Source organism: Pogoniulus pusillus, chromosome 8 (genome assembly GCF_015220805.1).
Source record: "Pogoniulus pusillus isolate bPogPus1 chromosome 8, bPogPus1.pri, whole genome shotgun sequence".
NCBI classification, from domain to species: domain Eukaryota; kingdom Metazoa; phylum Chordata; class Aves; order Piciformes; family Lybiidae; genus Pogoniulus; species Pogoniulus pusillus.
Window position 1 is genome coordinate 35,557,797 of NC_087271.1, and position 14,733 is coordinate 35,572,529.

Consider the following 14,733-nt stretch of genomic DNA (forward strand, 5'->3'; position numbering starts at 1 on the left):
AGAAGTAGAAGGCATCTGGACAGAAAAAATGTATTTGTCAACAGATGATTTTCATTGAAGTGGGTTGAATCAGCTTGTTCTCTGTTTTTCATTGTGAGCTACAATAAGCCCTGACCTAGGAACTGTCCTCAGCAGAGACTCAAAAGCAGATACACTGGCAAATCTGAAAGGAGAAAATTCTACGCCTAATATCCTCAAGTGAGTTTTACATTCCAGGCTTAAAAATAAGTGGAATCCTCACAGCAGGTCCTAGAATCTGCTGTCACCAGGTGCACCCAAGACAAACACCTTTTCTTTGTTCAAATAGAGCTTCATCTACTGCTGGATTTCATCTTTCTTCTTTGTGCGAGACAAGGACAAGACCCTCGTAACTATGTCCTTGAAAGCTGAAACAGAGAACAAACAGCATGTCTGATTCTTTTTGTATTCTCTTGTTTCTTTTGTAAAAGCCATGGGTTTTTTTAGCTCATCCCAGCCTTCAGAGAAGAGGAGCAAAAAAATGCCCACAAAAGGAGAGAGCATACATCAGCCCAACTCCTCTGCAGCCATCATCATCTCCAGGTGGGCTGTACAGGTTACAGCTGTTGTCCAAGGAATATAGCAAGGAGTTTGCTCTGTCCCTGCAGAATTTCACTCCTGCAAGTGTCTGGAGGCTTAACTGGATGCACCCATGTGCTCCCTACTGCATCACAGTCCAGCTGCTGCTGGACACCTCAGCCCTTGGAGCACATGCTGGCTGTCAGCTGTTCTGAGGTTATTGTTTTAACGCCTGATATTTATAAAAGACCTATTTTTTTTTTCCTTTTGCTGCCCAGATCATGATGTATAAACTCCCTCAGGTGCTTCTCCAATCTGTTCATCCTCCTCTGCAAAAGAATCCTTATGATGACACAGGGCAGCATCCCCACATTGCAATTTCAGCCTTTCCAGTGGATCTGTTCCTGCAAGGAACACATTGAGGAGAAGAAATCATCTATCAAGGGCTTGAGTGTACAAATATGCCTTGATAGCCCTGACCAGACTCATCTTGGGCCTCCACTCATCCTTGAATGCTCCTGGAACTTCAGCTCCTGCCTAAGTGATACTGCTGTGAATGCCCCAGCCCTGGAATCACTGCTTGGGCTCCCTAATTGGATCTTAGACTTGGCTACAATCCTCTTTGCCTGGGGGTCACCATGGCATGGTACAGCTCCTGCCTTGGCTGCAGATGCTGGCTGCTTTAGCCTTTGTTCTGTGCTCATGAGCCAGAAGGAGCTGTGCTCCCACACCATATAAAGGCAGAGTGCATGGTTTATGAAAGCACATGAGGCTTCTGGATGCCTCAGATGTGAATTATGTACCTGCAAACAGAGGGAGAGAAATCAATTCATTCTTCATAGTGTCCCTGTTCCTCAAATCTGATAGGGGTTAGCACCTAAGACCTTGGCAGATGACATCCCCCAGTCACGCAAGGAGCTACAATGAAGTTAATTTCTGGAACAGCTAAGCAAGATCCTGGGTGAACTCTGGGTTTCATCTGAACCACCTCCAGGATGCCATGGTCCACAGAAAAAAAAAAGCCATTGCTTAAAGAGCTTTAAACCTTCTTCAGGCTGGATGACTCTAGCAAACACAGCGGTTCACAGAGGATAAAATCTGGATCTTTTCATGAGTTCATAAGGACTACTTCATGTGCAAAAGAATTTCCCATGCAGAACTGTGTGCAACGTTTCAGTGGTAAGCCACTCTTCCATCACACAAGTTAGCCTAAGCATTCTTCCAAGTCATTCAGGAACTTTCAGCTAAAACATCTGATGGCATGAAAAGAGATAGAATGAAAACTCTTTTTGAGTAAGTCTGGGATCTGTGCTACAGGAAAAGAAAAGAACAGCATAGGGAGAGTTTCTAGTCCAGCATTTCCTCAGGCACAAACTGACATGTATCACTGTGACACAGAGTTTTACACGCTGGAGCATTTGAGTTTATGGAAAATCCTCAACAGGAGACAGTTACCTAGAAGCTTGCATAGATTTACATAGAATCAACCAGGTTGGAAGAGACCTCCAAGATCATCCAGTCCAACCTATCACCCAGCCCTAGCCAATCAACTAGACCATGGCACTAAGTGCCTCATCCAGGCTTTTCTTGAAGACCCCCAGGGACGCTGCCTCCACCACCTCCCTGGGCAGCCCATTCCAATGGGAAATCACTCTCTCTGTGAAGAACTTCTTCCTAATATCCAGCCTATACCTACCCTGGCACAACTTGAGACTCTGTCCCCTTGTTCTATTGCTGGTTACCTGGAAGAAAAGAGGCCACCCCCCACCTGGCTACAATGTCCCTTCAGGTAGTTGTAGACAGTAATAAGATCACCCCTGAGCCTCCTCTTCTCCAGGCTAAACAGGCCCAGCTCCCTCAACCTCTCCTCATAGGATTTGTGCTCTCCTCATAGGATTTGTGCATTCTGTCTTAAGTTACTTAAATTCAATTCTTAACCTAAAAGCATGTAATATTCTCTGCTGTTAATCTCTTTGGGTGTGTTTCAATGGTTTTTAAGTAGGTCTTTAGGATTTACAAAGAATATGACCTAAAATTAAGTGATAGACTATGACTGGAAAGTCACAGCATAATAGTTCAGGAACTATATTTTCCTTTGCACCTGTAACTGTTAGTTACAGGCAGTTTTCTGGCCCAATTTACTAGCTAATTATCAGCTGGCTATGCTAAGGCATGTAAGCCAGTAAACCACATCAGAACAACAAACAGCTCTTACCTGATTCGTTTTATCCTTTGCCCAGTTTTAAGCACTAGAGCTGTTTGAGTTGTTGCCACCCAGAATGAGAGGAAGCAGCTCTTTGTAGCTAGATTCTCCACTAGAGCTTTTGGACTTTCAAGTCTGCAGACCACTCCAAAGATAACTGATTATTCTTTAAGGCAGAAGCGCTCAGGGCAGGCTAAAATAAGGTGAGGAGGGTTGAGTTCGATGATCTCCTTGGGTCCCTTCCAACCCCTAATATCCTTTGATCCTGTGATCAAGAGGAAACTGCTCGCCAACAGACTGATGACCTGAAGAAGGTTCAGTTTATGGAGGAAGGAGAGTGCTTGGAACAGTTTCTTTGACATAAAGCTCTGATTTTACCATATAACCAATGATAAGTCCCTTAAATTTCTTCAGTCATAGTTCCTGTTCATGAGATCACAAAAGAAAGATACTGCAAAGCCTGAACAATTAATGGCTGTAGAGTCCTTTTGGATGACAAAAATGTCATGCAATAAATAGGAAGCTGTTCATTCTGCTAACAGAGCAGATGGCTATTTTTGTTGCTGCTTAAAATTTCTGTTTCTGGTGATTCTGCAACAAATGTTCCGAAAAGGATGGAAGGGAGAGGGATTGTCAATCTCAGACAAAAATAGAAGTTTCTTTGAAGCTATTGAAGTGCTAATATTGTTTGTACAATAATGAAGAGAAGACAAAATAACAGCGTGTAGCTGTTCTCTGGTCTTAAGAAGAGGGCCAGAGAAGCAATGAACGCTGCTGACTGTAATGGGGACATATTTATTTTAGCTTGCAGCCTGGTTTCATGTGCTTCCATTCCCTTAGGTATTACCTCACCTAATCCATAATCCTGTTCATGATTCAAAATATTATCACAGAAATGATGTTTGGTTTGGTTGGGGGTTTGGTTTTTTATTTGTTTTGGTTGGGTTTTTTTTAATCTGTAAGAATGAATTTCTTCCTTTAGGAGCTCTGGCTCAAACATGGGATACAGCCCTGTCATTTTAGCTAAGGGAAATCTGGTCAAGGATTTACAGTCTCATTGATTTCATTTTCCAGGTGAAAATGAGTGGATGCAGGTTAGAGGCATAGTTAGAGACCATCTCCATAAAGACCTAATGGCATGAGTTTTCCTTTAAGTGCACTTTACACTACAATAAGAATGGGTGATTTGATGTGTTTTATCTCTTAGCATTGATATCAAATAGAACGGCAATGGTTTTGTTTTGCTCTTCTATTATGTCTTTCAGTACAAAAGTATTCCAGAGCTCATAACACATTTATGGCTGATTCCACAGATGGTGTAGCTGTTTTTCAACTGGCTTAAATGGATGCTTAAAACTCCTTTCAGGTTCCTAAGCTTCAACCTGTTTATGCTGACAGAAAAAAACATACAAACAAACAAAAAACCCCAAAATTCAAAACCTACACCACTGCTGTGCTGTCAGAAATTACTTGTGCAAGCTCCCTAGACAGGAGTCAGAGTCAAGAGACCATGGTTCTGCATCTGATCCTACTGTAAATTGTTTTGTGACTTTTCCTAAGCCACAAAACTGGTTTGTGGTTGAGGCCTCCACCTCTGGAGGTGTTCAAGGCCAGGCTGGATGAGGCTGTGGCCAGCCTGCTCTAGGGTAGGGTGTCTCTGGGCATGGCAGAGGGGTTGGAACTAGATGATCCTTGTGATCCCTTCCAACCTTGACTGATTCTACAATTCTATGATCCCAAGTCTCTTTGCTGCAACTTTCTCAGCCTGTAGCTGGTATATGGGCAGTAGCCAGATCCTCTTAAATGTTCATGTTATAGCTATTAATTTTTTATAGTGAGAGTAAGGACTTTATGGCTGACTGAGCAAAGATTCAAGCCTCAGCAAGTCAGTCTGGACCTAATTGCCTCTCAGGATGGATAATATGCAGAGCTTGATTGTACAAGTTATATTTATGTCATGTGTACTGGGCAGTCTGCATTTGCACATAAACATCACACCAAAGCTTCCTTCTAAGTCTTGATTTTTGACAATTCCAGAAACAATTGCAGAATTAGAGAGAAAAAAAGGTCTGCCTGCTTTAAAAATAAATGAAGAAGTATTTTCTGTGAGCATCATGTTACAAGAAAGGCAAGGTTTGGGCTTTAGAGCCTCAGCACAAATTACAACCTCCTTACCATTTAATTTTAGCTGTGTGATAGTCTGAACCCACATTAGTACAAATTTATCACTATTCATCAGTAGGTTGTAGGAAAACACATTCTGATTTATCAGAAAGGTGCTAAGCTAACACTGAAAAGCTTTAAAACTGCAGCTGGTGTTTTTTTCAGTGCAGGATAAGAGACACACAGTCTGTCTACTACAGATTACAGATCACTGCAGTCTCTCTGAGGAAGACAGAATTTGTTTCATGTGGCTATTTTTTTCCCTAGAAAGATTGAGGAAAAGGAAAAGTTCTAGATTTTACCTAGCCAAGACAAAGCAGTGTGAGGAATTGAAGGTGGATTATAATTAAGAGTGTCTTACAGACAGAGCCACTGCGATTTCTTCACATAAGGTGGATCAATCTAATATACTAACACAGAGCTTAAAGGTTACTTAGTAAGTTACTAAAGCTTTTGCTTTTGAAGCCAATGAGCCACATTCATATCAAATCACAGAATCATAGAATCCTTTTGGTTGGAAAAGACCTTTCAGATCATCAAGACCAACTGTTTTCTAACTCTACCAAGGCTGGTGTTAAACAATCTCCCAAAAGACATCACCAGTTAATGGTTCTATGTGAAGGAAGTTCATCATCTCCAGAAGCTGGCAGCAGGATGAGGTTCCACTTGCACAAACATCACTGCTTTACTCAAACCAGTGTCACAGTAGCAGAATGGTAGGGGTTAGAAGAGACCTGTGAAGACCTCCATTAGAAACACTGGTTCAAAACTAAGGAATAATGTGATTCATCCAAGAAGTGCTGAGCATCTTGAGGAAAAGAGATCTGCCTATAGATCAGCCAGCAGTTAAGGATGGCAAGACAACAGATTGAATACTGATATTCTGCTTCCACTGATTTTTAGTCTTTCCTAAAAGTAACACAAGTGCTGACATGCTCTCTGCTGAGATGCCAAAGTACATATATACCTTTAAAGTGCATGCATGTAAAACTTCACAAAGTGCATGCATGTAAAACAATTCAGCAACTCTGACATTTAAGGCTGCACATGAAGTGCAAAGCAAACAATATTTCAAGCTAAAATGTGTTGCACTAAATCTTTATTCTCTCTGTCTTCCAAACTGCTAAAGAATAGGGAACAGTAATATTTTAAGTGGGGGGGGGGAACCCAAGTAATAATTAAGGATATATTCTTGCATTTCCATCTCAACCATATCATTTTTCAGCAAGGAGTAGTATTTTCACATATGATATTAAGCCTCCTTAGAAATAAAGGTTTCAAATAGAGAAGGGAATAGTAGTTATAATAATAATATATTAATAATTTATTCATAATGGATTTTAATAATCCCATTTGGGTTTGGAATTATCATCCATGTTCAGTTAACCAGGTGTTTGTGTTATTTGCAACAGTAGTGAAAGAGCTAAATTAGCTCACAGAGTTCTCAGTACACGTGAATAATATGGGATTAAAGGTACAGAACAGTGTTCTGATTCCCAAGATCTAGATCTTTTACTTGCCAGTGTAGAATAAATACCTTAGAAACCACTTTTCTCATTAATCAGGTGTTGGTAGACGTGGTAGTGAAAGTGTTACTGGAAATTAGCAGAATTTTCTAATCACCATTAATGTGGCTGCTACAGTAAAGTTATCTGACTGACAAGCTGTAGGATCTCACCTCATTATAAGAGAAACCACTGCAGTTTAATAGTCTACATTTGGCTAACAGTAGATATTGCCTGGTCAATCTTCTTTTGAAGGTGGAATAAAATTGGTGGCCTTTGTGAGAGGCTCATTAGTTAAACATGAAAAGCTTTGACATGGCAAAGAGTGTCCTTCCCTCCTTCTTGTTGTTTTGTGGCACTTAGAGCAAGTAAAAGCCTTCCAGAGGAGGTGGGGGAAAAAACCCAACCTTGTGTTAAATAATCCTTGCATGAGCCAGGATAAGAGAGTAATGATAGGAATGATAGGAATGATAGGGTATGTGCAGTATGTGCCACACAGATTTATATCTGTGCATGCATATAGCTACACAAACTGTGTTTATGTATGCACACTCATTGTGCTGCACAGAGATGAATAATTTCAGTGCTAGGAGACCGAAATATTCACGCTACAGTTTTGAGCAGTGTCATGACCTGAGTGGGGTGCTTCTGAGAATGGAGCTCTCTTCCTCAACTTCATATTTTAAAAAAAAAGGATGATTTATCAAAGGTGACAGACTACTGAGACCTAATCTAGCACAAAAAAAAACCAGGTTAAAAACTTCTCAATTCTTTAGTATTTTAATGTTCTTTGACTCAAGATACACAAAGCCTCATACTGTTCAGTATGGACCATCTAACTTCATGGTGCTCCCATTTTTGATTTTCCTAAATCTGAATTTCTTTTTGGATCCAAATTATTTCCTTGGAAATTGATCTGGCTTTCAGATTTTCCTAAATCTGAAGTTCTTTTTGGATCCAAATTATTTCCTTGGAAATTGATCTGGCTTTCAGATTTTCCTAAATCTGAAGTTCTTTTTGGATCCAAATTATTTCCTTGGAAATTGATCTGGCTTTCATATTTTCCTAAATCTGAAGTTCTTTTTGGATCCAAATTATTTTCTTGGAAGTTGATCTGGCTTTCAGATTTTCCTAAATCTGAAGTACTTTTTGGATGCAAATTATTTCCTTGGAAATTGATCTGGCTGTCAGTGAAGTTAATAGCAATGCTCTAATCTCCTTTAACTGGGCAAGATCAGACCCTCATTGAGCAGCAGGCACATTGAGCAATAGGAAAACAATGGTGCAAAGTGAACATGGGAGGAATTTTCTCCTTAAAAAAATGGTCCCTCTTATGAGAGTATCAGGAGAGATCAAGGGAAAGAAGAATAAAATCTCCCCATAAAATGACTCGTACTAAGCTGCCACCTGCAGCAGTCTAACAGGACAGTGTCCTTTATTGCAGCCTTTCTGAAGGAGCATTTTAGCTCTCTTTGTCTAGTGAGTTTCTTTCCATATGAGACTGCTAATGTTTCAAGGAAGGAAAAAAAAACAAACCCAAAAGAAAAATAAATCAATGTCTACTTCTGTTTTGGAGGAGAAATGAAGCTTTGGGAGGAACAAGAAAGGGCTACACTAGACCTACATGATAGCTAGAGAGCAATATTTCCAGAAAGTATCACCTAATACTTCCCACCATGTCTTTTTTTTTTCTTCTAATTGAGTGATCTCATTGGTTAGTTCAAATAATCTAATTGATTGATCTTCCAATTTAGCATTTAGATTTTTCTTTTAATTGCTGAAGAAGCAGCTTGCTGATAAAAAAAAAAAATAAACTAAAGAAGGGAAAGGGTGAGATGAGGCAATTACATCACCCAAAGATCCTCAAGTTGTTTTGTTGCCTTGTTGTACGAGTGCTGCCTTCTGCAGTGGGAGCTGTAAAACATTCAGCTGTTTGTTTTCATGTCTCCTAGTTAACATTTTCACTCACACTGTTTCGGCTTCTCATGAGCAAGCACCCCAAACACAGCCACGCTGGTGAACTCAGCGACTGGTGGGGAGGTGAGCTCTCACTGGAGGTGGATCAGCTCACTGAAAATAGAACAGATCCTGCGCTTTTTTTTTCCTCCCTTGCTTAAATTATGTGATTTAGAGAGGCAAAAAATGGTTCATGGCAAGAATTTGTAGGTAGCTTCTTCTCAGAAGTCTGATAATTAGCATTGCAACCGGATGGAAGATTATAGCTCTGCTGCTACACTTAGCCACAGTAAGGAAGAGCTGCAAGCCCAATGATGCTGTTCTCAGAGCTGGGTCTCATGGCAAAGCTGATAGAGCACCTATGTAAAATGAGTGGCTCCTTGGACGTCTGGAGGTGAGCACTGGCAGCAGTCTGTAATGCCTGATGTATAACAGATTGCTCCTGCAAGGTGATTTTTTTGTATCCTGTAAACCTAAGTGGGGCCACTGGAGCTTTACCTCTGCACATTTCATGTGTCAAGTCACTCCTTTCTGAAAATACAAACTATAAGGCTTTGACTTCACTTCTTTCTATGGAATCCTTTTGTGGTGCCTTATATGCAAATAAAGTTAGAAGTGGTTTTTTTTTCCCCTGGAAAGAAGTTATTTTTGTTTCCTCTGACAGACTTGCTTGCCCTGAATATCTCTGAATTACTCTACATGCCCCTTTTTTTTGTTTGTTTGTTTTTCCTCTTTGGGTCTGTCTCACATTGGCCTTCATCTGATCTGGCTGCTTTGGATGCTACAGCAGAGCATCCTTCATTCACCGCGTGCATCACATTTCCCTGCCAGTCATGAATTCACTTCACACGCAGGCACTCACTGCATCTCCAACAGAAACCATTCCAACCTGAAGCTGATGTAGCCTTTCCAAAACATTCCCACACAGTCGATCCTACCGTATCCCACTTTCTTCCACAACGTAACACTTAGTGAAAGCCACACAGAAAACACACTGGAATTCGGGGTAAGCCACAACACAGACTGCTGGCAGCAAAGCCCTTACCTTCTTCAACGCATGTTGGTTTCTAAGTAGCAAAGAAATCGCAGCCCCCAAAAAAACAGGTCTCCTGTCTTCCAGCAGAGAGTGACAGTTTACACCCTGTTTTCTTTGCCTTGCTCTTTATACCACATAGCTCATGCCCGTACTGCCGAGGAGGGGCTGCTGCATCTGGGAGGCGCACACGGGACTGGCTCTCGGAGCATCCTGCAGTCTCCGCTTCACTCCTCACGGCCCAGCCTCTCCCCGCCCGCTGCGGCCAGCCCCGGACAGCTCCTAGCTTGGGTCTCTTCTTCTCCCGCCAAGGGACAAGCAGGCGCAAGGCTGCCAAGAGCGAGATGTCTGCTCCTGCGCGGGCATGGAGAGCCTGAGGGTCCTGGTCAGAGGTGGGGGGTCCTGATTAGAGGCTGGGGGTCCTGTCGAGGGGTGAGGGATCCTGATTAGAGGCTGGGGGTGCTGATTAGAGTTAGGAGATCTTGGTTAGGGGCTGAGGGCCCTGGATAGAGGCAGGGAGTCCCGGTGAGAGTCGGAGGGTCCCTGTGAGAAGTTGTGGGTCTTGGTGAGAGGCCGGGAATGCTGATAAGGGGCTGAGGGTCCCGATGGGAAACTGAAGGTCCCGTTTAGAGCCTGCAACTGGAAATCCGAGTGGGAGTCGGGGAGTCTTGCTAAGAAGCTGGGGGTCCCGGTGAGGGGAGGGGTCCTGATAGGAGACTGAGGATCCAAAAGCCCGCAGCTGCAGGAGTCCCGCCCGGAGCCCTCCTGCTGCTGCGGCTGCTACTGCTGCTGTTGCTGCGGGAGGCCCCCCCACACCATGGCCTCTCCCCTCCCCAGCCCCCTTCTGGCCTCGGGCACAGGCACAAGCTGAAGACAGGCAAGAGGGCTAAGCGGGGGCTGGTAAGCAGGCAGGACGCTGACATACACCTTTAAAGGTGTTCCCCCTGCCGGAGACAACTCCCCCCCAGGGTGTTCTCCTTCCACTGCCAATGAGGCAATTCGGTGCCAGCCAAAAGGAAGTCCCGACGCCAGAGCTTCGGGGGAGATGAAGGCGGCAGAAGCATAGGCAATCCTTGGCATCGAAGCCATGCCCAAGCAGAGCTGCTGGACACCGAAACGAAGGAAAGAGGGGAGCCTGCGACCATTCCCTAGAGAAGAGAAGGCTGCGAGGCTCGGGAGGTATTTACATACTACCACATACACAAAAAAAAAGTGAAGGATCGACATAGCAAAGCAAAAATCAACAGCGTCCTGCCTGGCATTCCTATTTTGTTCTGAGTCATCCAGCTCAATGTGAGCAGAGGGTACCCTCTGGTCTGGGAGTGCCGAACGCTGGAAATGAACCATCAAGGCTAATGGAAATCTCTATTAAGCACACCTCACAGCCGCTTGTTGCAATTGCCCATTAAAGCCTGCCTTAATTGCATTGATTTATTTGCTGTTTGTATGCAGAGGCTCTGGTGTGTGTGTATGTGTGTGTATAACAGGGTCCCCGCCTCCCCTCTCCGCCGCTCCCCATCGCCTTCTGCTGAGCACAGGAACACCAGTCTGGTCCAACCTGTGTCAGTTTTCCTGCCCAGGCACTGCTTCGCTGCCATCCCTCATGGTGACTGTGATCGAAATCACTCCACTGCCCTCTCTCTGCCTCTTGCCATCTCACCACCCGCCTCAGACCGGGGGGAATGTGGAGAGCTCTTAAACCAGGGGAATGTTCTGTTGACGGGCACATAAATCTCTTCTGCAGAGCACTATCATTTAGCTGGCACAGTGAGGTGATGTTCACTGGGCAAAGCTGTTTCCACAGCCAATTAATCCCTCGGGACCTCCTGGTTGGATAGAGCCTTTGAGAAGCACTTACCTAGATAACCCTCTATAACTAAGGTGAGGAGGGGCTAGGACTGCAGAAAACTTTCCTGAGCAGCCTGGTAGTGCCCAAGGATCCCAGCAGCAGCAGGGGCAGGTAATTCATGAGAAAGGTTGGGATTTGTGTAACTGCCCCAGTGCCCTGCAAAGGGGCCTGGGGCAGAAGAAGGTGTGGGCAGCCTAGAGGGTCAGGGAGGGACAACGAGGGCAGGTCAGCAGTGATGGAGTTGGGAAAAGCTGATGGAAGACAGACTCGGGAAGAAAGGCAGTGAGCTGTGTGAAGTGGACATGGGTGTACAGTGTTGCTGTGAAGAAAGTGGAGCTGGAAGAAGGATGAATTTTAAATCTCATATCTGAAGGGCTTTTTCACTCCCTCTTTCATCAGCCATGAATTTAAAGCCACGAGGTGTGGGGAGGGAAGAGGCAGGGGGGAGGATGTGGGAAGCACTCTCTGGAGAATGATGTCTAAGGGGCATTGATCTTTCCTGTCCCCTGCTTGCCACCAGGCAGTAAATTCGGATCTCATGTATTTCTCACTGGCATCTCTACCTGTGTGGAAGCCTTCAGATCCTTCCCTGTGATCTATGCATGTACTACTTTGGTGACATGGCACACACAGAGACACACACCTACCCTGCACACCAAACGATCGAGTTAAACAGAGGGCAGTCAATACTTCCCCATGAGAAGTAGCATGTTCCCTCCCTATCTTCTGCTATTGAACGTGGGTGGATCTCTGTTACTAATGAAAGGCACCAAAATACTGGAAGTATTAGCCACAAATAGCACTCTGAAGGCACTTGTCCTTTTTTTAAACTGTGTTTTTTCCCTTACTTGATTCAGAAGGTGTTCTACACCTCAAAACACAGCAGGCAGGTATCGATGTGAGGGTTTGTTTCATGCAGACAACACCTTGCTCCTATCCTGGGCTCCTCAGGCCGACAAAACCTCCAAATATTCCCCAAACGGTGATGAAGGAAAGCAGGAGTTGTGGTGGATGCAGCCCCGAGGGGAAGGGGGAAGCAGAGCCCGAATCCAATGGCAGGAGCCGGCAGCAGTTGCCCGTCTGAACACAAGTCACAGTACTGACTGGATTCTATCTGGGAATCCTTTCCTTATCCCTCCTGGAGATGCTTTCCCACCCCCAATCTAATCCAAGTTGCTTCAGAGCATCGTGAGTGATGAACTTTTCCACAGCATCTCCCAACGCAGACTTCCAGACACTCCTTCAGACACGCTTACGGCTCCTGCAGCCACCAGTGATTTCTGGCCATCTTCCTACACGAGGAGGAACAGCCAGCCCTTCCAGCACCCTTCCAGTCCTTCCAGCACCCTTCCAACTCTTACTGCACCCTTACAGCCCTTCCAGCACCCTTTCAACCCTTCCAACAATCATTCCAGTCCTTCTTGTACCCTTTCAACCCTTCCAGCACCCTTCCCGCACCCATGCGAGCAGGTGGACCTCCAAGGGTTAAACTACAGAAAGGAGCAGGTACGGTGCCCGCTGGTAAGAGTGCTAAGATGTGAATAAGCAGCGGGATGGTACTGAATGCGCTGCGGACAGCAGCTTAGCGTCGGGAGCTGTGCCTGCCGGGCGGGATTGATGTGGGCAGCAGGGCTGCTCTGCAGCTTAATTCCTTCAAGTTCAGAAAGTGAATCCAGCCAGGCTGCTGAGCGGTTCAGGAGCAAGGCGAGGACACTCAGACGTTGCTTTTCTTTTTATTTTTTTAAAATTTATTTTCCTTTTCCTTTTTTTTTTTTTTTAATGTCCTTTTTGTTGAAAACGACCCATCTGAAGGTGAAATAAAACCTACTCACCCAGTGAAATTGCAGGAGGCGAAGCGGTTGTGAGCGAAACGCATCCCGACTCCCGGCATATAGTCCATGATCTGCAGCTTCAGGCTAGAGGAAGAGGGCTCTGCATGGTGGGGGGACTCGGGGAGCCGTGGCAGCAGCTCTGTGCGGCACAGCAGCAAGGACCAGGGACCATTCACACCCTGCGAGCTCTGTGTGTGTGTGTGTGCAGGGGACAGAGAGACTCCGGACCCAAAGAAATGGGGGGGTGGGGGGGTGGAGGGAAGGATGGGGGTGGGGAAGAGGGAGAGGAGGAGGAGAGAAGGAAGGAAATCCGAGCACTAGAGGAGCTGCGGGGAGGAACGGGATTTGCTGGGGCTGGGGTGGATTTTTTTTGGTGGCGGTGCTCAAGGAAGGGATAGCAAACTGTGGGATCTCAACAGCGGGCAGGAGGAGGAGGGGGAGGAGGAGACGAGGGCTTTGTCAAACCAGGTGAAGCAAAGACCGCACCGGGAAGCGGTGGTCTGCAGCCCACCGAGGCGGCCCGGAACAGAACGGGACGGTCTCATCCCTCCAGCCGCGGCACAGGGATGGGCAGGGAAGTGTCAGGGGGACGCTCTTTCCGTGGAGGGTCACAGTGTGCAGGACCTCCGAGAGTGCGGGGGAGCCGTGGGGAACCGCAGAGCCGGCAGCAGTGGCATAGCCGAGGTGGGGGCACGGTGTGGCCAGGGCAGCCCACGGGGCCTGGGTATGCGACGGGGCACGACCCGGCCCGGGGGGGCTGGAGGGGCCGGTGCGACGGGAGGCAGCACCCGCTGCTCCTCCTCCTTCTCCATCCGTAACCCGGCGAGACACGGCGGCAGTATCGACCGGGTAAGAGGACCCTTGCCCCAGCCTCTCCCCCCTACCCTCAGCCGAGCTTTTGTTTTAGATCCCGTATTTTCCCTCCTCCCCGTTGCCGGCTCTCCTTGCCCGTTCCCGTTCCCCCGAAGCCGGCGCTCCCTTCCCGTTCCCCCGGAGCCGGCTCTCGCTGCTTCCCGTTCCCCGCAGCCTGCTCTCCCTGCCCGGCTCTCCTAGGCTCCGTCCCCAGCAGGGAAAGGCGGAGGCAGGGGTGTCTTTCGTGGGGAACCGGCTTCCCGGAGCGCCGCGGCGGTAGCATTTGTTGGATGAGGGAGGAGACGGCGGGCTGAACGTGTCCTGATCGCCCGTGCCCCCTCCCAGCCCTGAACAAGTGAAGCATCCCTTCTCTCCCGTCGCTCCCAGGCTCTCTGTATGGGAATCACGAGCCGGCTGACTGGGAAAATCTCCCTTTTCCTCGCACGGTGATTCCGAGTGTGTGCTGAATTTCAAGGCTGGGGGGGGAGAGGGGGGTTGGGAAGGTGGGGTGCGGGCAGTGCCAGCGTTTATGGAGCCTGGTATAGCGTCCACCTCCCTCCCCTGGTCTCTTTCCCACATACGTGCCGCAAGCAGACTCACGTTTATTGCTAATAAAAGTCATTTCCCTACGTACGGCAGGGCCGGGAGCTTGGTATTAGCAAACTGAAAGTCATCCCGTGTCAAGAAACAGCTTGTAGAGCAGCAAGAAGCTTTGGCATCCTTGCGTGCGAGCAAGGTAACCTGGCTGTGGTCACATCGTGCCTCCCAGGATCAATAAGCGCCGTGACCATACGGGGTGTATA

The 14,733-nt window shown here is 46.4% G+C and overlaps 2 protein-coding genes across 2 annotated transcripts in view; one reads left to right on the top strand and one right to left on the bottom strand.

The window, feature by feature from the left end:
• The window catches only part of BRINP3 (BMP/retinoic acid inducible neural specific 3), a 265,788-nt gene extending 252,487 nt beyond the window's left edge, over positions 1 to 13,301 (bottom strand). The window contains exon 1 of the mRNA XM_064148046.1: positions 13,079 to 13,301. The gene's annotated coding sequence lies outside the window, so the exon portion shown is untranslated. The remainder of the gene's footprint in view (positions 1 to 13,078) is intronic.
• The window catches only part of LOC135177810 (uncharacterized), a 38,610-nt gene continuing 36,583 nt past the window's right edge, over positions 12,707 to 14,733 (top strand). The window contains exons 1-3 of the mRNA XM_064148267.1: positions 12,707 to 12,767; positions 13,094 to 13,272; positions 13,400 to 13,927. Coding sequence (XP_064004337.1) covers positions 12,707 to 12,767; positions 13,094 to 13,272; positions 13,400 to 13,927 — 768 coding nt within the window. The remainder of the gene's footprint in view (positions 12,768 to 13,093; positions 13,273 to 13,399; positions 13,928 to 14,733) is intronic.